The 24638-nt window shown below is 36.2% G+C and overlaps 1 protein-coding gene and 1 long non-coding RNA gene across 2 annotated transcripts; one reads left to right on the top strand and one right to left on the bottom strand.

The window, feature by feature from the left end:
* Window positions 1-804: 804 nt before the first annotated feature.
* LOC106073322 (LIM homeobox transcription factor 1-beta-like) lies at window positions 805-18606 on the bottom strand. The gene is made up of 6 exons (XM_056042908.1): window positions 18260-18606; window positions 17343-17491; window positions 16626-16803; window positions 15581-15786; window positions 1851-2138; window positions 805-1397 (listed from the first exon to the last, which is right to left on the bottom strand). The coding sequence occupies exons 2-6, from the start codon at window positions 17452-17454 to the stop codon at window positions 1141-1143; spliced, it is 1041 nt and encodes a 346-aa protein (XP_055898883.1). The 5' UTR covers window positions 17455-17491; window positions 18260-18606; the 3' UTR covers window positions 805-1140.
* Window positions 9051-9572, top strand: LOC129928444 (uncharacterized). The gene is made up of 2 exons (XR_008779988.1): window positions 9051-9496; window positions 9529-9572. It is a non-coding gene; the product is annotated as an uncharacterized LOC129928444 (long non-coding RNA).
* Window positions 18607-24638: the final 6032 nt, after the last annotated feature.

The following is a 24638-nucleotide window of genomic DNA, read 5'->3' as shown; positions in this document are numbered from 1 at the left end:
GATGGCATACACACCAGAAGTAGAGAAAAAATGGGAATTACAAAACCCCAACCTGTGACTGCAGCTATGTATCAAGAATTGGCCTCTTTAGTTGCAAAGGGAAAAGATCATCTCTCGAGATGTAAAATGAGGATGTGAATGAAATCCATCGAAGACATAGTAAAAGCCACAACTTACCAGAACCTTTTTTAATTATTATTTTTTTAGACTTTGTGCAGACCATTCGGTGGGCCAGATAGCACAGCTTGGTGGGCCAGATTTGGCCCGCAGGCTGTATTTTGGGCATCACTGTATAAAATCACTGTATTAAATCAGAAAAAAAAAATGTAATTTGATATTAGTGATCTCTGTACTTTCATATGGTTGTGAAAGTTAGACACTGAAGGCTAAGACTGAAAGAAGAATTCAAGCCTTTGAGAGTAAATGCTACAGAAACATGCTGGGTTTCAGAAACCAGGAAAAGATAACAAATGAGTTAGTATTTGTACAAGTAAAAACTCTGTCTGGCAAAAATGAAGAGCTAGTTAATTTTGTAAAAAGACGAAAGTTGAGCTGGCTGATATGGTAAGACATGACTCACTATCATTCTTCAAGGTACAGTGTAGGGAGCATGAAGAAAGAGATGTCCAAAGAAAAACTGACTGGACAATGTAAAAGAATAGACCAGCCTCTTTCTTGATATCCTCCTAAGAACAGCTGCTGACTGGGATAAGTGGAGGGATTTGGTTACGCGTATTGTCACAGCACCCCTGCAATAAAAGTCAAGGGACAGATGAGTATTAATGAACTTTTTATGAGATTTTTTTTCTATTTCAAAGAAATTATAAGTTCACATATAATGTGGCTTTACATATTACTTACATTTGAAAATGTTTTATCTCTTTCATCAAAGAATGTATTAAACAAAAACAAGATACACTGACACCTAAAGACATACATTACTATTTACAGGATTTGAAGAGCGTTTTAAAATAGAGATCTCTGTTGATTGAGATTTGTATACAAGATGCATCTAGTCCTAACAAGAAACCAATGTAATACAATATGATAACATCTTTTGTTCCTATAGTCTTATTGAATGTCTTTACTTGATTTGAGGCAATATGAACACAAAGGGTGGCAGACATGTCACTTCTACTGTCAGGATTCTGACAGGATGGCACACAGACTGGACTGTCCACTCTGCTGCTGCTGTTGGCCGGACAGAAGGTATTCTGCTATCACATTGCCGTTGAGGATGTGCTGCGGCTCTAGATTAACATTAGGCGGGACGAAATCATTGGACCAGAGTTCCTCCAGAGACTTGAGATAGGACTGGTCAAAGGTGTGTTTATTTATGGTAGAACTTAGCTGATGGTTCTGTTGAGGATGTCCTGTAGCTTGACCTGAAAGACTCACTGGAAAACAAAAGTTGAGTTTTAACCTATGTATTTGATACACTCAAGGAAGAGTTTGTATTAATTTAAACTGAAAGATAACTCTGTAACTCTGTACAGGGCAGATGATGTAAAGGTCATCTGTTTCTGTGGCCCATGGTTAACGAGGGTGTAATGTGGCCAGCAAAACGACCAACTGCGTTTACTTTTCCCCAACTAATGTCAGGTACCTTTTAGAGCTGGATGGACCCAAAGATACCGAAACTAAAATTACCAGTCTTCACCAAGATTCGAACCCAGGACACCCGTTCAGAAGCCAAGCACTTTAGCACTCAGCCACATTATGCTCTTTAAAAATGTGTACTTTCGAAAATGACTGAATGCTATCAAGTTCGTATTCTAGACTGTTAAAGACTTTCTCAATCTGATTAAGTAAGTTATTAACTAAATTACAATTATCTCCAAACTTCTTACCTGGATTAACGATTGGAAGTGGGTACCCGTTGGTGGGCGGATGAACTCTGCTGCTTGCATTAAAATCTGACTTCTGCTGTGAACTTGCGGGGTTGTCTATCCTTTTGCCATTTTTTGTTCCCTGATTTGACTGTACGTGTATTGTTGAGCTCTCCCCACTAGAATTCTCAGCAATTTTCCCTAAAAGATCTTCCCCGAGGTCTGCGTCGTCCAGATAGAAGCCGTCTGCTTGATTTTCTAAGACCTCTTTTAACGCTTGCATTTGAATGTCGTCATGTAACGCTTCGTCTGCGAAGTAAATCGTACAAAATTAGGATGAAATTATACAATTTAAAACGTATTTATTAGACTAGCCAAATCTCAAAAATGCATATTATAGCGGCAGCCTATTTTTAGTAGGCTATATAACAATTAATAACGCCAAGAAACTATTTAACAACAATTTTATAAACATATACAAAACATAGATCTAGAAAATGAGACTAGAGATTAATAACGCCGTACAATACATAAGTCTCATCCGTGCAGGGGCGGACTGGCTATATGGCCAACTGGGCGAATTCCCAGTGCGGCCATTCCCAAATGGGCCGGTGGGGTAGCTGAATGGGCCACTTTAAATTACAATAAGTACCTTAAATTTAAGTGGTATTCTTTTACCTTTCATAACAGAACCAGATAGAACGTTATAGACTTTATGGTGTAATACTAAACACATACTCTCGTAACAAATGAATCACCTAAATCTATAAACATATACCATGCAACTGGTGATTTACAATCATTTATATAGGGCCTACATTATACAATAAAGCGATTGTAACTAACAACATAAAGTTTATATTGTTTATAGTCCTGTAGAAGTTGCATTAGTTTGAACATGCGTCAATATAGAACGAGACGATGTGCCTATAAATTAGTCACGAATTTCAGGGTATAATGTGGGTGTTATTGTATACAGTTATATATAGATCTACTGCTACCAAAAAAATAGCGTGTACAGTCAAAAGTGTATAATTTTATTGGGTTGGTTCATCGCAAGATCCCATGCAGGACCGGCCTTACGAATTAAGAGACTCAATTTAATGGATGCTTGCGAGGCCCCGCTTCAAATTTTTTTTTTACAATAACTATTTCTACTAATTACATCATTATATCAACATTTTTAAGTAACGTCTGTATAAGATAAGATTTATTGTAAAATGTTTGTAAAATGTTTTCCATGTTTTGGATGTTCCTTCAGAGTTGAAGATAGTTACTTCCTAGTCCAAACCTCCCGCAGGACGACGGGGTATGGGAGCGGGCAGGGTTTGAACCCGGGACTATCGATAAGTCCGAACGACAGTCCAGCGCGAAAACCGCAAGACCAGCAGCCATTATTATAGGAAGCAACTCAAAACATAACTAAGCATTCTATTTTTTCTAACCTCAGCGCCTTTGTTGAAACACGTGATCAGTTTGTAACTCATTGACAAGCTCATTGGCATCAATCAAAGCAGCCTGTAAGCCTATCTCTCGGTATGTCTTGAACCAATTACACGATTTTTCACACGAAAGCAGCCCTGTGGCAATTATCTATGGAGTTCCTTACTAGCAAAATTTACTTAATAAAGCATCACACACTTCTGCAGCTTGGAATCTTACCGCTTTAAACTGTCCATTTTACATTCCCATTGAGTTTCCGATAATGGTTTAACTCTTTCTTTCCTAACTGACCATACCAACGTTGATTCCACTAGAATGTGGTAAATAATTACGGAGAAAAGAGTTAACAGACAGATCTTTCACGTGCTTTTAAAAACAGTTCGTCTTTTCGGAGATGAAACAAAAAAAAATGTCTTTACGCTGCAGGGTTCCGAAAAATGTCATGGCTTCTGAATACATCTTGGATAAATCTCCAAAAACAAGATTAAAATTATGGCGCTCGTGAATTTCTTTCCAAGCGTATACATTAGACATATATGTATGGTGTTAGTTATTTAAAGTTACCTAAATCGTATGAATCTCTAAATATGTTAACCCTTTAAGTCCTACATCTTTAAAAGCCTGTGATAAAAGAAATGTCTAGAGGGGAAGAATATGAACAAAGTGAACGATGGCGGTGAGAGAAAATACAGTTTTCTTGTAATAACTGTTTACATAGTAATTATTGAAATTTTTAAAAAGAACAATATATTGATTAGGGGGGAGGGGGCGTTTTGTAGTCATTAGCTTGGCTTTTGAGTTAGTGCTTACGCATGTAACTTGTGAAAGACGTTTCAGTACGTTGAAATGTTTAATGAAAAGGTTAAAAAGAATTATAACACTAGTACACTTGTAAGGTTTAAAGTTTCACTTTTAAACCTGACGATCTATAGGGCAGATGATATAAAAGACATCTGTTTCTGTGGCCAACGGTTAACGAGGCTGTTATGTGGCCAGCACATCGACCAACCACCTTTACTTTTCCCCAACTAACGCCAGGTATCCATTACAGCTGGGTTGGCTCAGAGGCGCCCAAAGAACCCGAAATTTAAAATCACAGTTTTCACCAGGATTTGAACCCAGAAGCCATCGGTTTGGAAGCCAAGCATTTTACCATTCAGCCACCGCACCTCCTTTCATATTTAGACTTTTAATATTTTTTTAAGAGGGACAAATGTATCTTTAATAAATGTAGGCTATGTATTGTAAGAAATTATATCATATCGTTTAAAAAATCAAGTAATAAAGTATTCTATTCAAACAGTCAAACGAGTATATTCAAACAAATCAGTGATTCAATAGTATGCCTACAATAGTTTGTACAAATTGAGATTTCTTATAGCCTATAAATCTTTCTGGTTGTAGAAACACACTACGCTAAATCAGGCCAACCTAAACCCATTTTTGCATTCAGGTGTTCAATTTTTCATTTTCAAAACTATAAAAATTATTTTGAGGGCCGTTAACAGTAGATTACGTGTATGGAAATCAATTTGTGGGTCGGATGGTATGGCAATACCAGGGCCGATTTCGACACCCAGTCAGCCCTTGAATCTGTTTGTATATTGTGTAGTAACCTTAGATCTAATACTATCACTTTCCAGTAGCATGAAAATCGTTGCTTAAAAGATCATTAATACACTTTTAACCTATCTATTATTTAGCTTGCACTGTTAACATTAGTTGAATGTGTAGGCGTATGCTATGCATTATATACTTGTATAGCTCTATGTGTAATGAATATAATAGATGGATGCCTGGTCGTGCGTTATTAGCTCCTAACTGTCATTCGGTCGTCTCGAGAGTCCCGGGTTCATTCCTTGTTCGCTCCCATCCCCCGTCGTCCTGCGGGAGGTTTGGACAATGAAGTATATTATCTTCAACTCTGGAGGAACACCCCGAAACATGTATAACATTTATCATTTAACATTTTTAAAGTCAACGATGGTAGCAAAGCACACTTGACAGACCTTACTGCTTTTCATTCTTTATCTTGACCCCTGCAAGTTAGTTTATGTAATGATGCTCTTTCAAAATAGGTCAAAGGTCAACACCACTATGAGATGCGGGGTAACAACAGTTTACATTTTCAAATCAAATTCAACTTGCCAGATTGAGCAATCGTTCGTCACAAACACATGGGAACCGAAACGCTTCTATTGTCTACCAATTTTCCCCCTGACTGCACACACGGACTGTGTCACAAGGGAAACTAGCACACAGGGCCACCCAGACGATCTAATTGCACCCGTCTCGGTGTTAGACCCAGGACCCCAAACGCAATTCGGTCGTCTGGCGAATTAGCGAATTGACACGTGACTCGACAGAGACCGGCCTTTTGAATGTATCTGCCCACCACCAGACTTAGTTGATAGTTAATTCATTGGGGCAGAGTTGCTGTGTTTATATAATTACGAGCAGAGATACATTTTAGTTCTCCGAGTGTAAAAATAAAATTAAAACATTTAATAATTAATTTAATCTTAAGTACAAGTGCTGTTCTTCCCTAATGCCATTAATATTTTATACAAGCGGGGAGGTCATGACCATTGCAATGAACTAAAACAAAATCTGTATCATCATTCATCACAATAAACAACTTTTTAAAAATATTATTATTGTCTATTTATGACCTCGTATCATCTAGATTTTCCTGTGTTTACTTCTAAAAAAAATTCACTACAATATGCGTGCAAAGATGTGAGCTATAAATAAGATGACCAGAGATATCAGTCGAGACGATCCTGTCAGAATGACCATGCCTCCACCCCACCCCCCACACCACCACACCAGAGATGAAGGAGTCAACTTAACGAACCAATTTTAGTATTTTACTTTTAGTTGAAGGTCTATAGTTGGAGAGAAAGAGCGTAGCCCGTGGGGTAGTAAAGTAAAGTTTCCCTTTCAGACCTTGGGATCTATAGAGCCCGTGGGGACAAACCAAGATTAAAATATTCGCGATCAGGTATACTTTGAATACACAGACGGTAGACGATTTCGAATGTTCCAGTCAAAGTGTGCAGACTTTCATTTAAGATTATTTAAGACTCAAACCTTTATTGATACTTACTGGGAACATGTAATTATTTTTTCCGAAAAAAAAAAAAAACAACGTTACAAAGACAGTTTGTGACATATACAAACTCAAAATCGACCCCCAAAGAGATCCACCTAGGCAGATAAAAAGGCAGGTTTCAATATTTTCAGAAAGAACATAAGAATGAAATTCTATCAAATGCAAATGACAGAGAAGAATGGAGAAAGAAGGTTGACAGATCTTGTGTAGTGCCCCTACAGACCAGCAGACCAAGGGATATGTGAAAGTGAAGGTGAAGTTAAATGTGAACCTGGCCTAACCGATGTCATATAATGATTTCTAATTGATCTAATTGTTATGTAAAAAGTCAATCTCTTATTCAAAGCCTATTCGAAGGAAGGAAAAAATTCGTTAAAAAAAACCAACAAAATAAAACTTTAGTTACATGTTACCTGGCTATGGCGTGATCTTGCAGTTCACTCCATAATATGAAAAACTACTTATTAATTGTTGTTTTAAATTATGTTCCACTTATATGCATATTAAATAGTTTTTTTTTTTCTCTTTAAAAAAAAGTAGACATTTTTCTTTAGTAAACGTAGAAGTTAGTATAACAGAACCTACCTAACTTAGTAACACAATTGTAACCAAAAACTTTTTTTTTCACAAAAACCTAAAACTGTTTACATAAATGTATGTAAAGTATGGTAACTAATCATGACCCAAAAGAAGTTCATTGAATGACTATGAAGGGTCGATTGTGAAGACACACAAATATCGTTTCGTTTATATCCATTTATTAGTGACATAAGAGTGACCGTTTGAATATGACAAAACATTGTCTCAGTAGAGAAAGAATTGAGATTAGGAAGACAAATGAAGAATGGAAAATGGAAGGTTATAATTATAATAGTATAATTAATGTAGGTCATAAACCAGTTTTCTTCTTTTTTTAATGTTAGTATGTATTTTGAAAGCAAGATTTTCCCAGGATTCGGTTTGCCCTGTGGTAATTATAAAGATCTTCCGGTTAGATAAATGACCGCCAATTACAACTGAATAGCAAACTTGAAAAGACTAGCTCAGTTGATTGCTATGTCCAGATGTCTGCTTCGATTGGGATGGCAATCGCCAGTTATCCAATGGCTTAGATAATATCGCCGAGGTCATCTCATTGTGACAATGATTGCCCCCCTTGTCCTGGTGACACAAAGATGATAGCGCAAAGCTGGACATTGTTAAGGACTTGTGTGATAGACTGGACATTGTTACGGACTTATGTGATAGACTTGACATTGTCAAGTTAATTAAAACGAAGACCGTCTGGCAGACTGTGGCGACAATAGGATAAAAGCAATGACTAAAGTATCCTCATCAGTCTGCTTTCTATATTTGTTTTTTTTTTTTTATCCGCCTCTCTTTCGTTTTCTCTCTCCTCTCTTTCTCGTACAGCTCCAAGGGCTTACAGCTCAATACATTTAGCTCAAAAAATACAGTTCTGTCAACTAGGGTTTAAAATACCGAAGTTAAATAGTCAATTTTTTGTTTCAATGTTTCCAAACATCTTTATTTTTTGTTCTTGTTGAGTATATCTCCTGGTTGTTTTCATTTCATCATAATCCTGTACAAAGTACATTTACTAGTATCTGTCTAAGTCAGTCTAGAGTCAATGTATTATCATTACAATTAGTCTACTTTATATCCGGTACATTTCAGTTGTTTCATCGCTTTTATCCTAGTATTAAAATGGCGTACAGAGAATCTTACATCTTCCAATAAAACGAGTCGTTAAAATCACGTCCAAGAAACACGTACACAATAACACACGAGAGTATTTAGCAATAAACAAATATGCAGAAACAATCTAATGTATCGAATAACAGGCGGGCAGAGATGAGCTATTGAACCAAAGAAGAACATAGATGAGCTATTAAATCAAATAACAGAGATGAGCTATTAAACCAAAGAAGAACAGAAATGAGCAATTAAACTAAAGAACAGAGATGAACTATTAAACCAAAGAAGAACAGAAATGAGCAATTAAACTAAAGAACAGAGATGAACTATTAAACAAAAGAAGAACAGAGATGAACTATTAAACCAAAGAAGAACAGAGATGAACTATTAAACCAAAGAAGAACAGAGATGAACTATTAAACCAAAGAAGAACAGAGATGAACTATTAAACCAAAGAAGAACAGAAATGAGCAATTAAACTAAAGAACAGAGATGAGCTATTAAATCAAAGAAAAATAAGGGAGGTCAATGGGACAACTGTTTTCTAGGTATTGGAACCACCCGTGATTTTAAATCCCATCATTCCTAACCTTTCAATAATAAGCCGAAGTAGCAGACACAATGACGTAAACATTTGAAAATAAAACCCAGATTTAAAACGACACACAACAAAAACTTTTCAAAATAATAAGGCCTATAATTGAACAGAATTGGGAGACCCGCTAATAAAGAATTAAATGTTGGAAAAGACAAATGTTTTATTAATATGTTTTATAAAAGGTTTATAAGTATTTGCATATTATACGCATGATTGTTTTATTTTTAATGCACATCCCAAAGATGTTATTTTTAAATTTTATTCATAAATAGACAGAGCAAGTTCTATACACTTTGTCAAACATATAGAGTAGTTTATGCTATTCGGACACCTATAGGCCTAAATTTAGAAGTCAGACTCTGACAGCGCATTATTTGACAATGGTTTGACATAGAAAAGAAAATGACGTATCAAAATCTTCTTTAGTTAGAGGTGAATAAGGATGACTACTTATATTTGTTCCCCAAACCTATATTTGTTATTATATTTAAGGTCAAAGAGGCCGTGTGTTTTCATTTAATTCGGACACATTTGACCCACATTATTTGATTCCGGACACCATAATTTATTTCGGACAGTCTCTATATTTAGGCATCAATAAACTCAGATTTTAATTCTATATTAACATTAACTAAATTTTAAGATCCCCAGGCATAGCCCATCACATGAAATCATTACGATGTTTTCAAACTATGCATAAATACGAACACAAAAAAATAAAAATATGAACACACTTATTCTACCAAAATTAGGTCACTGGAATAGTGATTTCTGCACCGACCTTTAGACTTATTTTATGTTTGTTTATTTTATGTGTGTTGAATGTTTGGGGTTTGCATGATTAGATGTGTTGAATGTTTGTGTTTTTTTTGTTTATTAATTTAATAAATTTCTAATACAGATGATCTTTTGTAGTATAGTAGGTTACGATAGCCATTCTTGCCTAACTGAATGCTTATATTCTCTCTATATAAATATAGATCTATCTAGTAGGTCTAGATCTAAGCATTTAACTTCATTCAATGTACCAAGCTCACTCCAAACATTTGCCCATTTATTCTCTATTTAAAAATAATAACAACAAACGAACAAATATAATATAAGATCATTTTTATTGATGTCCAAAACTGGCTGTCCGAAATAAATTTTGGTAAGAAAATCGTAATTTGATTCGGACACCGTATTAATTTTTTTTTGGTATGGAATTAGAAAACTTGGCTTATAAATCAAATAAATTAGCTCCAAAAACAGAATAAATATTGCCGGGCTCATTAGTATAGACTTAGAAAATAAAAAAATATAGTCTTAACTCTAGGAAGAGGTAAAGTCATCCGGGTAACATAGGAAAAAACAACAACCTGACTAACTAATTTGAAATTCGTTTTTCTTACATAAAAAGATAGCTAAATGGAAGGAAATTGGGTCAGAATCATTGGAAAATGGACAAGCACATTATACAGCGCGCTAGTTTTATAATACATATTAAAATAATTATTTAATGACCACAAAAAACAGCGAATGTCCGAATTCATGTAATGTCCGAAATAAATAAACTACTATATATTGGTAACATATTGGTTATATTATTTTCTTGGACTATTAAGTTTGGAGACAAGAAGCTCAATGTGTGTGCACTGTGCAGTAAATATTTGTATTGTTTTAGGACAGATATTATTCCTCAGAGCTATGTTAACTGGATGAATAGAGCACGTGTTACCGTTGCTATGTAAACATTGAAGATACTGCTTGTCCGTGTGGTATTTCATAAAGTTCGCCTGGTTCTGATAACAGCATGTCACTTTCTTGACACCCTCGAATGAAGCGGATCAAAACGTAAGAGGCTTATGTCAGTGGCACTGCTACAGTCAAGCTCAAAGGTGAAACGCAAATGTCATTCGTGTCCATCGGCGGCACCTCGTGACGATGGGGCGCCTTGGGAAGATACTACATGATTCGGTTTTTTTTTGTTTGTTTGTTTGTTTGTTCCGTTGCATCTTTTTAATGTTTCTCTGTCACTTCTGCTATACACGTCGTTCTCTTCTACTTTCCAATCAAATAGTTCATTGAAACAAAATATGAACTTTCCTCATGTTTATTTTAAAGTAAATCAAGTAACCCCTTTCAGACCTAGCGATCTATAGGGCAGAGGGTTAACTAGGGTGGCATGTGACCAGCACAACGACCTTTACTTTCTTCAACTAATGTCTGGTAAACATCAGAGATTGGTAAACTCTTGGCTGGGACGTTCTGATAGTTAGGAAATCCAGTAAAGTCCGTAATTAACGGGATTCGAATCAGACACCCATTGGTTTGGAAAGTGAGCGCTTTGCCATTAGACATCATCTGCCATATACTTTGCCATTAGACATCATCTGACATATACTTTACCATTAGACATCATCTGCCATATACTTTACCATTAGACATCATCTGACATATACTTTACCATTAGACATCATCTGCCATATACTTTACCATTAGACATCATCTGCCATATACTTTACCATTAGACATCATCTGCCATATACTTTACCATTAGACATCATCTGCCATATACTTTACCATTAGACATCATCTGCCATATACTTTACCATTAGACATCATCTGCCATATACTTTACCATTAGACATCATCTAACATGTATTTTACCATTAGACATCATCTAACATATACTTTACCATTAGACATCATCTAACATATATTTTACCATTAGACATCATCTAACATATACTTTACCATTAGACATCATCTGACATATACTTTACCATTAGACATCATCTGACATATACTTTACCATTAGACATCATCTAACATATACTTTACCATTAGACATCATCTAACATATACTTTACCATTAGACATCATTTGCCATATACTTTACCATTAGACATCATCTGACATATACTTTACCATTAGACATCATTTGCCATATACTTTACCATTAGACATCATCTGACATATACTTTACCATTAGACATCATCTGACATATACTTTACCATTAGACATCATCTGACATATACTTTACCATTAGACATCATTTGCCATATACTTTACCATTAGACATCATTTGCCATATACTTTACCATCGTAGACGGTAGACACTAACTCTGTTCAATAATTTAAATCATTGGGTTTCCTGTCTGATTCAGGCAGCCCATTCTAATGGGACAAATGGAAAAGCAGCACTAGTACGATTTGCCCTGGCATACGGAATAAAATTTTTAGGTTTAGACTTTAGACTCTCCTTTCCAAGAAGAAAAACATTACTCGATACATCAGCTTTTCCTTTCCATCTAAACACTGTTGTCACCACAAACACTGTTGTCACCACAAACACTGTTGTCACCACAAACACTGTTGTCACCACAAGTTACTAGGCAACGATTATAGATTTTCACGTAAACAAAGGAAGCTAAAACTGAACCAATGTCGCCAAATTAATATTTAAATTAGATTTAATTTAATTAGATACGACTCTAGCCATTACAATGTTTACATATTTTAATATACAAAGTTTAATAGCGTTTTGTCTTGTTAGAGAAACCTGGCCACTCAACTCATAAATTTTTTTAATGTGTTCGGAGAATGTTAAACATGGAAAACATTTTATAAACATTTATTTCATATAGTGCTCAGTACCCAAACATTTCTTCTCCACTACTTTCATACAGCTAGTAAAGACATTTTTTTTTACAGAAAAGTCCTATTATTAACAGGCATATTTAGTTGTAGGTCTATAAAACATGATAATATATCTGTTCACATATCTGTTTACACGATAATTATAAATCTGGTTTTGTTTCTGTGTGAAAGCAAGGGGGGGGGGGGGGGGAGATTCATTTGAACATAATACCGACAAGACAAAATGTTGACTGAAAGAAATAATAAGAATAATAGAAATACTATCAGTATCAGCTGGTGCCCTCCTTGAAACCTTTTCTCCACGGCCCTGTCACAACAGCTTATCTCTAAGTGTCCACTGACACTGACCAATGTTGACCAACGATGACGTCACGATTGTAACGACCACAAAAGCCCAAGTTTTGAGCGAGAAAAAAAAACGGAAGGGGTGGGGCGAAAAATCGTCGGTGTGTTTTTTTTGTTTTGTTTTCATTGTTTTTCTTCGCTGCTTGTTCCAGGGCTTTCATGTCACCGTGCCCTTCACCAAGACCTCCTTCCTTCGTCACCACCAGCCCCCCCCCCCCACACTACACTTGAGTTGTTCCCGTTGCTTATCAAGCTTTGTCAACAGATAATGAAGGTCAACACTTGAAAAACTAAAGTGTTAGTTAGAGATAGCCTGTTGTGATTAGTTCTGACAGATACATTGAGAACTTCACTGTGTACACGCTGAAGGGAAGGGGTCGGAGCCAAAGAAGTTGGCCATGTCAGGAATCATTCAGCAATACAAATCTATTAGTGTTATCTCAGCAACTTGTTTTAATCAATTGTGTCCCCTTTTCAAACGTGGTCTAATCCTATTTCTTTTCGAAACCAATAGAACAAGAAGGTTGAATGTTGAATGCAGAAGTCTACTCAAGTCTACTTAACAGACTTTTGGTTCCAAGGCGGAGAGAGAAGGGGAGGGGAAGGGAGGAGAAATGTATCTTTTCTTTTTTAGTCTTCTACATCCACATAGCGCATTATTCACTTTTGTTGGTTTCATTTTGGAACTAAATTTGCTCCAATGGTGGAGCGATAGAGTTAATTTTGTGTGTGACCGAGACACGTAATATAAGCAATTTCACGTGCTGTATGGCAGGTCTACAAGGCATGCGTTCTTAGTACGCTACTGTACGGCAGTACTCAAAACAAGAGTGAAAAGTAAACTTAATTCCACTTGCGCTGCCTTCGAAGGATCTTGAAAATAGCATGGAAAGAAAGAGTGTGCAATACTGAGATCCTCGCGCGAACGGACCTTCTCAGCGTCTTTACAGTTTTCAGACAACGCCGCCTACACTGTCTCGGACATGTTCGCCGGATGGAGGACAATCGTATCCCAAAAACCATTTTCTACGGCCAACTCCCTTTGAGAAGACCGCACTAGTTGGAGAGAGACGGTGACCAAGAAAGCAATGGACAGCGAGAAAACATGGGCCTCATCTCTTGAAGAAAACCGTGCCTTACAAAAAATGGCCGGCTCCTCTACCACCAAAGCGAAAGTCACCTTGACCTGCAACACATGTGGACGGGAGTGTCTCTCCGAAATAGGGCTCCACAGCCATAAGAGAAAGTGTTCGAGATGAACCATAATCGTTCTACGACTGAAGGAGGCCAATATGGCAGTCAACTGTATCAATGGACAATGGACAATACTAGTATTACCATTACACGCAAAAATCACCCGTGATTGGTCATGTGGTCGAAAGCCTTCATGAGAAACAGAGTCAGTGTCAGTACAGGACAGCCAGGAGACAGGCACTGTAAGTCTACCATGAAGTCAGTCCGGGGTGAAGTGAGTCCTCGAGTGAAGCAGTACGAGTCCAGGACGAGATAGAGGGACAGTAGAGTTTAGTACGTCAGTACGGTGATGTACAGTGTAGTCAGTTTATAGTGTTGCCAATTGTGTCGTATTAGCTGTTTGAGTACTACATTGTTTTGGAACTCTTGTTGTTCTTAAGTTCCATGTTTTGAGTTGAGGAATGGTTCAAGAATGCTTGAGTAGGAGAGACAAAAACGTAACAATACTTTTGTTTTTGTCGAGTTACAGACAGTCTATGTTTTATGTAACAAACGAAATGGACATGTCATTATGACATGCCCTGCAGTATGTGCCTAACTTGAACAGTTTTAAGAACTATTGTTTACTTATGAACTGAATTGGAAACAAAAGTTCTTCGAAACCTTTTATTAGTCTGCATTTTTTAACAGACAAAACACAATTTAGACCAAATAAGCGAATAGTTAATAATGTTATTTGATTTGTTTACATTCTGCATGACTCAACCCGTATCAAACGCTTAGTTTCTACAAGCAGATAATAAAATGAAATGGATTTTAACGTAGCTTCATTCTTATAGCTCCTCCTTTTTATTAAAAAATACAAAATTTCGTCCCATCCATATTATGTTCAATTATTTTGACCATTCATTACACGGTTAGCTGTTGGACCTGTAGTGTTTGGTTTTCTGGCCAACTGTATAAGATATAAGATTTAGTTTAGACTTTACAAACAAACAAATATTAGAGCTAAGGCTCTAGTATCTGTAGGGAAAAGTAGTAGGTTTGAATAATAGTATAAAACTATGATTGTTGATAAGTATTGATTGTTGAGAACTTTAGGGTTATCGTTGACCAGGTACATATTATCAAGGGCGTAGCTAGGAATTTTCCATCGTTTGGGGGCCCGGGGGGGGGGGGCTTGACCTCTTTTGGGGCCCCTGCATTTTCCATAGCATTTAATTTTTCATGTAAAAAAAATACCTATTTTGGCCGGGAGCGCCACTGCATATTATGTTGAGTATGATTTTATTTACCACAAAGTATGGTTTCGGTATTACGTGTATTTCTATACTGGTTCAGCGGTATAACTTTGTGATTGTTGTTGAACCACTAGTACTAGGGTCTACTACTAAAGTAACAAATAATTTTAAAAAGGCTTATATTGAGAGACGAGAAAGAGCACTGTTTAATCTCTGCCGCATCTCCCAACAATGCAAGTTTTATCTCCCCCTTTTCTGTATAGTACAAAATTAATTAATTACCACTACTTGATTAATTACTTGGTAGACCTATACTCTTTGATTGATTCATGTATTGTCATCGACAATGAATAATATTGCAAATTTCCACTTGATCCGAGAATGGGAAGTGGGAGAAAAAAAAAGTGTACATGAATCCAGACAAACAGACGAAGTTATGATAAACTTTGTAAAAATAAATAAATAAAAACTTACTTTGTTTCTGTTTTGTTGCTAAGTAATCAGCCTTACAGAATAGAAGAGCTCCATCACTGACATAAAATTCATCTCCTGTCCTGAGCTCTCCATTACACACCGAGCATCGAAAGCAGCCAAGATGGTAGATATATCCATGGGCTCGTCTTACGATCTCTGTCGGGGTGATAATCCCTTGACACCGTGAACAACTGGCTCCAAATATTCTGTTCGTTTGAATGAAAAGTTAAAAAAAAAAAAAAAAAAAAACGTTTTATATGAATTCTTTAAATTTGGTTGCGACAAAGTGTCTTACATTAACAAACTAAACAAATGAAACAATTAATATTTTTGTTTTAAAATTCCGAAATACTGAAGAGGACAAAAATCATGCGGTGTCTCAATGCATCAGACACAAAAAAAAAAAAAAAAAAAGCTTTCATTTGCATCACGACAGCTAGTAGGCCCAAATGATCTACTACCAAATGTAAAAAAAAAACAAAAACGAAACAATGTTTTATTTAAATTTAATTGTATTGAGGGTATACCTTTTTACTTAGTAATACTAGTAGGCCTAGTACTATACATAAAATAAGCCCTCTTAAAAAGAATATGGAGAATTTCGTTTTTCTTCTGTTTTCTCTTGACTTAATAAGTAATTATTATAATAATCATTTTTTTTAGCTACACTTGTCCCGATATATTCAACATAATGTTGATTCTATATTTAGCATTCTGGAATGTAGGCCCTATATTAAACTATAGAATCTAGATAGGCCCTATATATATTAAACTATAGAATCTAGATTGGCCCTATATATATATTAAACTATAGAATCTAGATAGGCCCTATATATATTTAAACTATAGAATCTAGATAGGCCCTATATATATTAAACTATAGAATCTAGATAGGCCCTATATATTAAACTATAGAATCTAGATTGGGCCTATATTTAAACAAATAGAATCTAGATAGGCCCTATATTTAAACAAATAGAATCCAGCCTTTGTTTCTAATTTGCAATCTTCGCTATCGTTCGCTGGAATGTCTTCAATAACTTACTTGAAGAAGTCGTTCTGGCAATACAACTGTGAATTGTCTGAGTAACACATCTGTGACAAAGTTCCCTGACAGACAGAACAACGCAGACAGTTGGAATGCCATGTCTGACCCTGGAGTTGAAGGATGAATTGGTCGAATATTGGCAGCGAACATCTTACGCAGAGTGGTGGCCCTTCAGCTGATTGGTATTCAAGACAATCACAACAGTTACAAAATGCATCAGCTTTTACATTGCGTCATCTTCTTTAATATACCATTCAACCATTGCATCTTCTTTAATATACCATTCAACCATTGCATCTTCTTTCATATACCATTCAACAATTGCATCTTCTTTTATATACCATTCAACCATTGCACCACTCAGAGCACGTATACATTAAAAGCTAATACGATTGCCGCCTATAGCACAAGTTTACTTTTTGTGTATAATTTCGATATTACTCATATAGATTGGATTTTATTTGAAGGTGGGAATCATGAATACATGTACAATTTTAATTTTATGCTAAGGTTTAAATAACCTATCTATCTATCTATCTGTCTATCTATCTATCTATCTATCTATCTATCTATCTATCTATCTATCTATCTATCTATCTATCTATCTATCTATCTATCTATCTATCTATCTAATCTATCTATCAAGTATACACAGACCTAATAAAGAAACTATTAGATAAAATATTAGGCCTATTATTTAAAACGAAGTCTCACCAATATCAGCCACTAAGTTGCTGTCCATATACTGCGTAGTTGAGGACACTGCAGACGACAGTGGCAGCTGACCAGAAGGACAACCGTTGTTGGTTTGTTCAGGACCGGTCATTTATCGTGTCTCGGACAGACTCAACCAATAGTTTGCTCTGAACAGAAGTAGATTAATACATTTCTCTATTTTATGGAATGAATTCAGTCATGTATGGCATATCGTCTAGGCTTATAAGCTTTCGTAATAAATTAGAATAATTACTGGTTTAAGTAGATTCATATAGGCTATAGTTTATTTTCGTAGGCCTTAGCTAAATGTAGGGCCTAAATGATGGCCTTATTGGCCTATTTTAAATGACAAAGTAAAATATTTTTTAAGAACTATCGTAGTGTGAAAATATCAGTCAGTCCTTTATTTTATAGGCCTATTGAAAAGTAATTTACATATTTAAAAAAAATTAGGCTAGTAAAAATGTTTGTTTTGCCGTTAATGTATTAAAAAAAAAATAATCTTGACTACATTTTAATCCTATAAATGTTAAGAGTCATGTTCTGAAGGCCTGGACCTAAACCATTCAGCGTTACTTAGTTTTCCAAATATTGACAAGAACATTCTTATCTTATCTTATATAATACAGACGTTACTTCAAAAAAGAAGATGATTACGTCCTACGCGTTATGCATTTAGTCATGCATATTAACCAATGTCCCAAATTCTGCCAAGTCACTGGTTTTCCTGGCTACATTCCGATGTAATTAAATTGTTTAATCATTATTCATTGTCATTTATATTCCAGTCCTGTAAATATATTTCTTTTTGTCTCTACGATCTAATGTATTTATTCAAGAAAAACATGAAATAATTAGTAGATATAATAGTTTACAGAGAGAGAAAAAAAAGAATGGGGAAACAGGTAGCCTACCTTAATGTCAGTCTCAACGTTTTATCAAATTTGAAAACAAATAGGTTGTAGGCCTATGGTTTAAAATGCTCCTAAGAATCCAATGTCCTATGATGAATGAAGTGACTGAGTATATCCTGTTATTCCTATTCCATCGAACTAGACATGGTTTATTTAATCAACAGAAACAACATATCAACACATGCATTCAATCAAGACTCGGACATTTCCGATTTTTTACGGTGACCTCTTAGAATGGGCGTGGTCAAACGTCGTGATTGGAGGAAAACGATGCGTCTGGGATTAGACTAGACTTAAGAAATGGGGACGTCATCGATCTATTCATCCAATGAGCGTGACATAACCAGTCGGCCCAGACGGCTAAGTGGTTTGCAACAACCTCAGCAGCGTGGCAGACGACCGTTGTTTCCGCAATGATCTCGTCTGAAGCACAGCTTGAAGTTTGAACTGAAGTTTCTCTCCCTTCCCTAATCATTGACGACCCTGTGGTCATAAGAAAACAGCGAACAATAAGAAGGCAAAGCCAATTACGTTCATAGGGGAGGTATGGGGGAACATAACACGATTCAAAGTCTGATGTTTGTTTAAATTATTTACGACAGGTTTTTTAAAATAAAACAGTGTGTCCTTTAAAATAAGCCAATACCGAAAAGAATAAGTGAGGCTTTCAAAGACAATTTTAAAAATAACTTTGATTGTATGACAGCTTTCTCAAACTTTTACCAGAAGCGTGCACCCACCACACAACCAAAAAATGGTAAAACTTCCGATCGGAGGCCCCTTTTGAAGAATGTTACGCAACTGGCACTTTAGCCATCAGTGTAAGCTTCCGCGGTTAGGGTTATGGTAAGGAAAGAAATGGTAAGGAAAGAAATGTATATTTAATGTTTAAGTTTTTCTTTGCATAAATTCAGAAGATGTTTGGAATCCAATTATATGTAATGAATGTTCATCATAGCTTGTCTAATTTTTAAATAGATAGTTATTGATAGGCCTATATATATATATATATATATATAGTATTGGGGGAGGGATCAGGTTCCCCTAACAATTAGCAAGCTCCCCAAACCGGGCGGCCATCGTTTCCCAGAGTCCTGAGCTTCAAAAAAAAAAAATGCAACGTCCAGGCGTCTACAACGCACTTAATTTTTAATATTTTTAAATGAGTTCGTGTCAAAGATCCTCTTCGTGTTAAGTCACGTGTCTTGACGTCGACCTTTTCTTTTAGTACGCCAAAGTTGTCATCATAGCGATGCCTTAAAGGCTTTATCACATTCGACCATTCCGTTATTACTGCAGACGCCTCTCGTTAAAACGGTATACAATCTTTAAATACCAGCTAGAAGATGAAACATCTTTTGAATATATTAATAATATTATTATGGAATTGAGATGCTACAGAAGGATCATAGGCATCACATTCAAAGACCGCATCACAAACCAAGAAATCAGAGACAGGGTTACTGTAGCAATCGGAGCCCATGACGACCTGCTAACTATTGTGAAAAGACGAAAGCTTAAAACCTTTGGCCACATTACAAGATCTACGGAGCTCGCAAAGACTTTCCTTCAGGGAACAGTGCCAGGGGAGGAAGAAGAGGCAGACAGAAAAAGCGATGGGAGGACAACATTAAAGAATGGACAGGCCTGCCATTGAGAGAGGTTCTAAACAAAGGCAAAAAAAAAAGGGAGGAATGGAGAAAGACGGTCGACAAATCTTGCTTGGTGCCCCAACGGTCCAACAGACTAAGGGATAGGTAAAGGTAAAGGTAAATAATATTATACAATATAATATATATTAATATATAATAAAAATGTTTAAATCGAATGATTTCGTCAAACTGTGAATATATATATTTTTTTAATTCTTTGTTTCGTTGTCTTTGGTTCTCACGTGATCGCTTCTTTGTTTTGTTTCTTTTGACTTGCTGGCCAAATGCTCCATTTCGATCTGGTCTTCTGTTGAATCGTGAAAGATCTTTCCTTCCTTCCAGCCTCAACCCTCCCCTTGTAGATGAACTCTTCTGTTTTAGTCGCTTATAATCACAAGGTGACGCCCACGTGTGTGTGTACTACACATCATGGGCGTAGCCAGGTTTTTTTTTCGGGGGGGGGGTGTTTGGGGGGGGGGTCTCTCCCCCCGCCTACCCCCCACCCGCGGAAAAAAAATTATATGTACTTATGTGTGTACATTATCTTTATTCCATTCTGACCCTTCATTCTTTCGGAAGACGTTTTTTGTGCCCTAGAATAGGTTCTTCCATGAGTTAGTGGAAAAATTCCCCGCCATTACTAGTAAGGCGGTCTGGGGGAGCGCTAGGAGTTCCCTTAGCGCGGGGCGAGGCCCCGCCGCCGAGCACTATTTCTGATATTGAAAACCAACAAAATGCATATTCTGAGGTATCTACAGTGCATTTTCCTGCTATTAAAAAGTTCTATTTCAAAAACCTAATGTGCTATTCTTACTGACTTAGACCCTCCCGCGTCGTTCGGCGCATTTGCTGTTAAGCTGTTTCCAGAAAATTGTAGATTCCCCGCCATCACTAGCAAGAGGGTCTGGGGGAGCGTTAGGAGCTCCCCCAGCGCGGGGTGAAGCCCCGCCGCCAAGCACTATTTCTGGTATTGATAGCCAACAAAATGCATATTCTGAGGTATCTACAGTGCATTATCTTGCTATTAAAAGTTTTATTTCAAAAACCTAATGTTCTATTCTTACTGACTTAGATCCTCCCGCTCCGTTCGGAGCATTTGACGTCAAGCTGTTTCCATACAAATCTGTCACTGGTAATGTCTGAAGCCTCTTCCCACCTGCTCTGAGGACCTCCATGAATGAGTGGCGTCAAGTTGTACTAGGATATCATTGCAACTCTTCTTATACGTAATTCATTTTCTCGGAGAACATGTCCCGCAAACCTCATGCGACGCTCTGTCACAATCTTACTAAGGGGTCGACTCCCAGTTCGACATAGGATTTCCTTGATTCAGACCCGATCTCTATAACTGACTCCTAAAATCTGTCTTAGCCATCTTTGTTGAGCCACATTTAGTGTTTTTCAATTTCGGCAGATGACTATTCACTGCAGTTTATTAATGGAGCTCTGCCACTGGTAAAAATGTGTAACGTCTCTTGAATACGCTCTTGGAATTAAGTGACTGTAGTTTGCTTTAGATTTTATATCGAAAAGAGAAGTTTTATCGTCAAAATCATCTGTTGGGGGTTTTCCACATCAAAATGCTCTGTAGGGGGATCTTAAACTCGAAACCATCTGGAGGGGTTTTAAACTTTAAAAAAAAGCCATCTGTAGAAGAGGGGTTTAAACTCAAAATCCCCGATTGGATTGGCTATGCTGAAATAATTTTAGTGTGTAATTTGCTTTTTTTTATATTGAAGACGTATTTTTAGCATCAAACCCCTCTGAATGGGGGTTTAAGCTCAAAACCCCTTTTGGCAACGCTTATAGCATTTAGAGTGCGTAATTTGCTTTTTTCTTACACTGAAGATGTATTTTTTATCTTTAAACCCCCCTGGCGAAGGGTTTAAACTCAAAACCACTTTGGCTACGCTCATAGATTTTAGAGTGAGTAATTTGCTTTTATTTATATTGAAGAGGTACTTTTTAGCTTCAAACTCCACTGGAGGGGAGTTTAAACTCAAAACCCCTTTGACTACACTCATAACATTTTGAGTGTATAATTTGCTTTGTTTTTATTATTAAAGAGGTATTTTTTACCTTCAAACCCCGCTGAAGTGGAGTTTAAACTCTAAACTGAGTCAAAACCCATTTAGCTACGCTCATATTATTTTGAGTGCGTAATTAGCTTTTTTTTTATATTGAAGAGGGGGTTTATCGTAAATTTTAGAGGGGGTTTTAAAATCAAAATCTTCCTTAACAGTGCTCTTGGAATTAGCGGATTTTCGTTTGCATTTTTTTTGTTTTGTTTTATAGAAGAGGGGGAATTAATTGCAAAAACCCCAGGTAGAGGGTTTAAAACTCAAAACCCCTGGTAGGGGTTTTTAAACTCGAACTCCTCTGGTAGGGGGTTTTAAACTCGAACCCCCCTGGTAGAGGGTTTTAAACTCAAAACCCCTTTGGTTGTGCTGGGGCAAGTGATGGTTTAGTATTAAAATCTGAACTAAAATAAACAAAATCAAAGCAAAAAATCAGTCACTAATTTCTGGGGGGGGGGGTGAAACCCCCCCCCCCCGGCTACGCCCATGCTACACATAGCTTACTTTAGTCTACAGGAAGCTAATTTTTAACATGGATGATTCTAAGAAAGAAATAAAGACATTATTTATTTGAAGTTTGGCTTCATTCCTTCCATGTTAAACAAACAATTGCTGTTAATTGCCGATATGCCTTTCATGCAACAAATTTGTATATATTAATGACTCTATAAAACATTTTAGCTACTGGATCAATTGTCACGATGCCACACTTATAAAATAGATTAAGATTGGAAATACATAAGAACACTCAAAAAGAAAATGTTTACGTATGAAATAAAAATGTTAATTAATCAAATTACTATTTACGTTTTATTGAATTGAGTTTTAACTCTTTCCCTCCGTAATTATTTTTTCATATTCAGACGGAATTCTTCATTTTGCTCATTAGTATTTCACTACCGTATTAGGATTAAGCTTCAATAACTTTGTTACGTTGTGATCAGTAAATGTTTTATTTGGTCTAGGATTCAAGGGAAATGCATGCTCCTTCTATATAACATAAAGAAAAGTTTTTAAAATTAAATATTAATTTAATTTAATGAGGTCAAATCAACGATGGTATCGTAGATTAGGAGAGAAAAAGTTAACATTGGATATTTAGCAACCAAGAATTTCAAGACAATCTCAAATAGAGAAGAAAAAAAAACTTCAGCTTTTCGACAACCATCGTACTTCAGTGTCAAGGAGCAATTGATGAAATTTCTCGTAATTTCTTCACACGAGCAAATAATGGCATGTTCAACTCATTGCTTTGCGTTCGGCTAACTGCATTAAGAATACATTAAAGAGATTCATTGCAGTCTACCTCAGAATTTTAGCAACTAAATGCTGTCTATGGATAATCCAGTGTATTTCTAACACTCGGGGACATTTTGTTTCGAAAAGATTACTTATCCATGATACAGCCCAGCCATGGAAGGTGCTCCATCCGTTGCAACTGATTTGATATACGAAATGCTCTTCAAAGTTGTCCTTCAAAACTTTAAATATTGATTCGCCTTTATTGTTAATAGTCAAAGTTTTCGCAAAGAGCAGTTTTTCATGATCCACAATAGAAGCAACCTATAGGCTAGCTAATGCTGCTTTATTACCAAGCAAGCTCTGACATCTGGTATGCTTCTGATTAGTGTTGGGTGGTTTCTTGTAATACATACTGCATTTTTATTTAGCTGAGTTTAAATGTGAATTTCATTAAAATATCTTTTTGCTTTTTGTTACTTTTACACCCTAACTACACTTAAAAATCTGTAACAAACAAATATGTACATTTGAAGTTGATTAATTTTCAAAAAGGAAATATTATTTATTCTACCGAATATAAAAAAACAACAACAACATAGCAAGGGGTCTACAAGACAAGAAAAGGTTCGGGAACCACTGAGTTAAATCTAAAAAAAAAACGACGTTTATGAACATTGTGTGCACATGTAGATCTCATTGGCTGACCATATCTCTCACTAGATCCGGTTTTCTAGTCTAGACTCTACTGTCTTTTTATTTGTCCAAGTCAGAATCTATATATTATCACCAAACTAGAGTTGTACATACTCTGAGTAGATTTACTTGAGCGCAACCATGTTTTTTTTAAAGGAGGGGAGGGTAACAAAACAAAATGTTCCCTTTTCCTATCTATCATTCATTGGCAAAAGTCACCGGCTTCATAAAGGTGGAATAGTCTTGAAAAACATTTTTGTTTGTTTGTTTGTTCTTGACCCACTTTCTCCTTCCACCCATGATGAGAGTGTAAGTCAATAGTACACAGGGAAAGAATGAATACTAACAGGAACATGTCCAAGCATATGGGATAAAAACTGTGCCTTTAGTATTATGTTTTGTAGTTGAGATTGTCGGTTTTAAACAGTATCATTTGATACCGCGACTTCATGGGGCAAGCTTCGCCTAAGGTTTATCTTAGCGCAAAGCAAATCTACAAATTGTAAGATTTTTAATGCACTACCCCAGTGTGTATAAATACAGACGTTATTGGTCGCAATTGGTCAACATTGACCTAGCCCTATGGCCAAATCTGTTGGAAAGAAAAAAAAAACGTAAACAAACTAAAATAAATTTAATTTCACTTATGAAGAGTCCATGTGTGTGTGTGTGTGTGTGTGTCCCCTGTGACTATAAAGAAAGGGAGCATTAATT

Source organism: Biomphalaria glabrata, chromosome 9 (genome assembly GCF_947242115.1).
Source record: "Biomphalaria glabrata chromosome 9, xgBioGlab47.1, whole genome shotgun sequence".
In the NCBI taxonomy this organism is placed as follows: Eukaryota; Metazoa; Mollusca; class Gastropoda; family Planorbidae; genus Biomphalaria; species Biomphalaria glabrata.
The sequence above is the reverse complement of the archived record's forward strand: the minus strand, read 5'-3'. Positions and strand labels throughout refer to the sequence as shown.

Bases quoted from the DNA above. Each gene is read 5' to 3' on its own strand.
- LOC106073322 (XM_056042908.1), bottom strand. From the start codon at position 17,454: ATGACCGGTCCTGAACAAACCAACAACGGTTGTCCTTCTGGTCAGCTG. The intron at 16,804-17,342 runs GTGAGACTTCGT...AATACCAATCAG, and splicing joins CAACTTAGTGGCTGATATTG to CTGAAGGGCCACCACTCTGC. The intron at 1,398-1,850 runs GTAAGAAGTTTG...TTTGTTTTCCAG, and splicing joins ACTTCCAATCGTTAATCCAG to TGAGTCTTTCAGGTCAAGCT.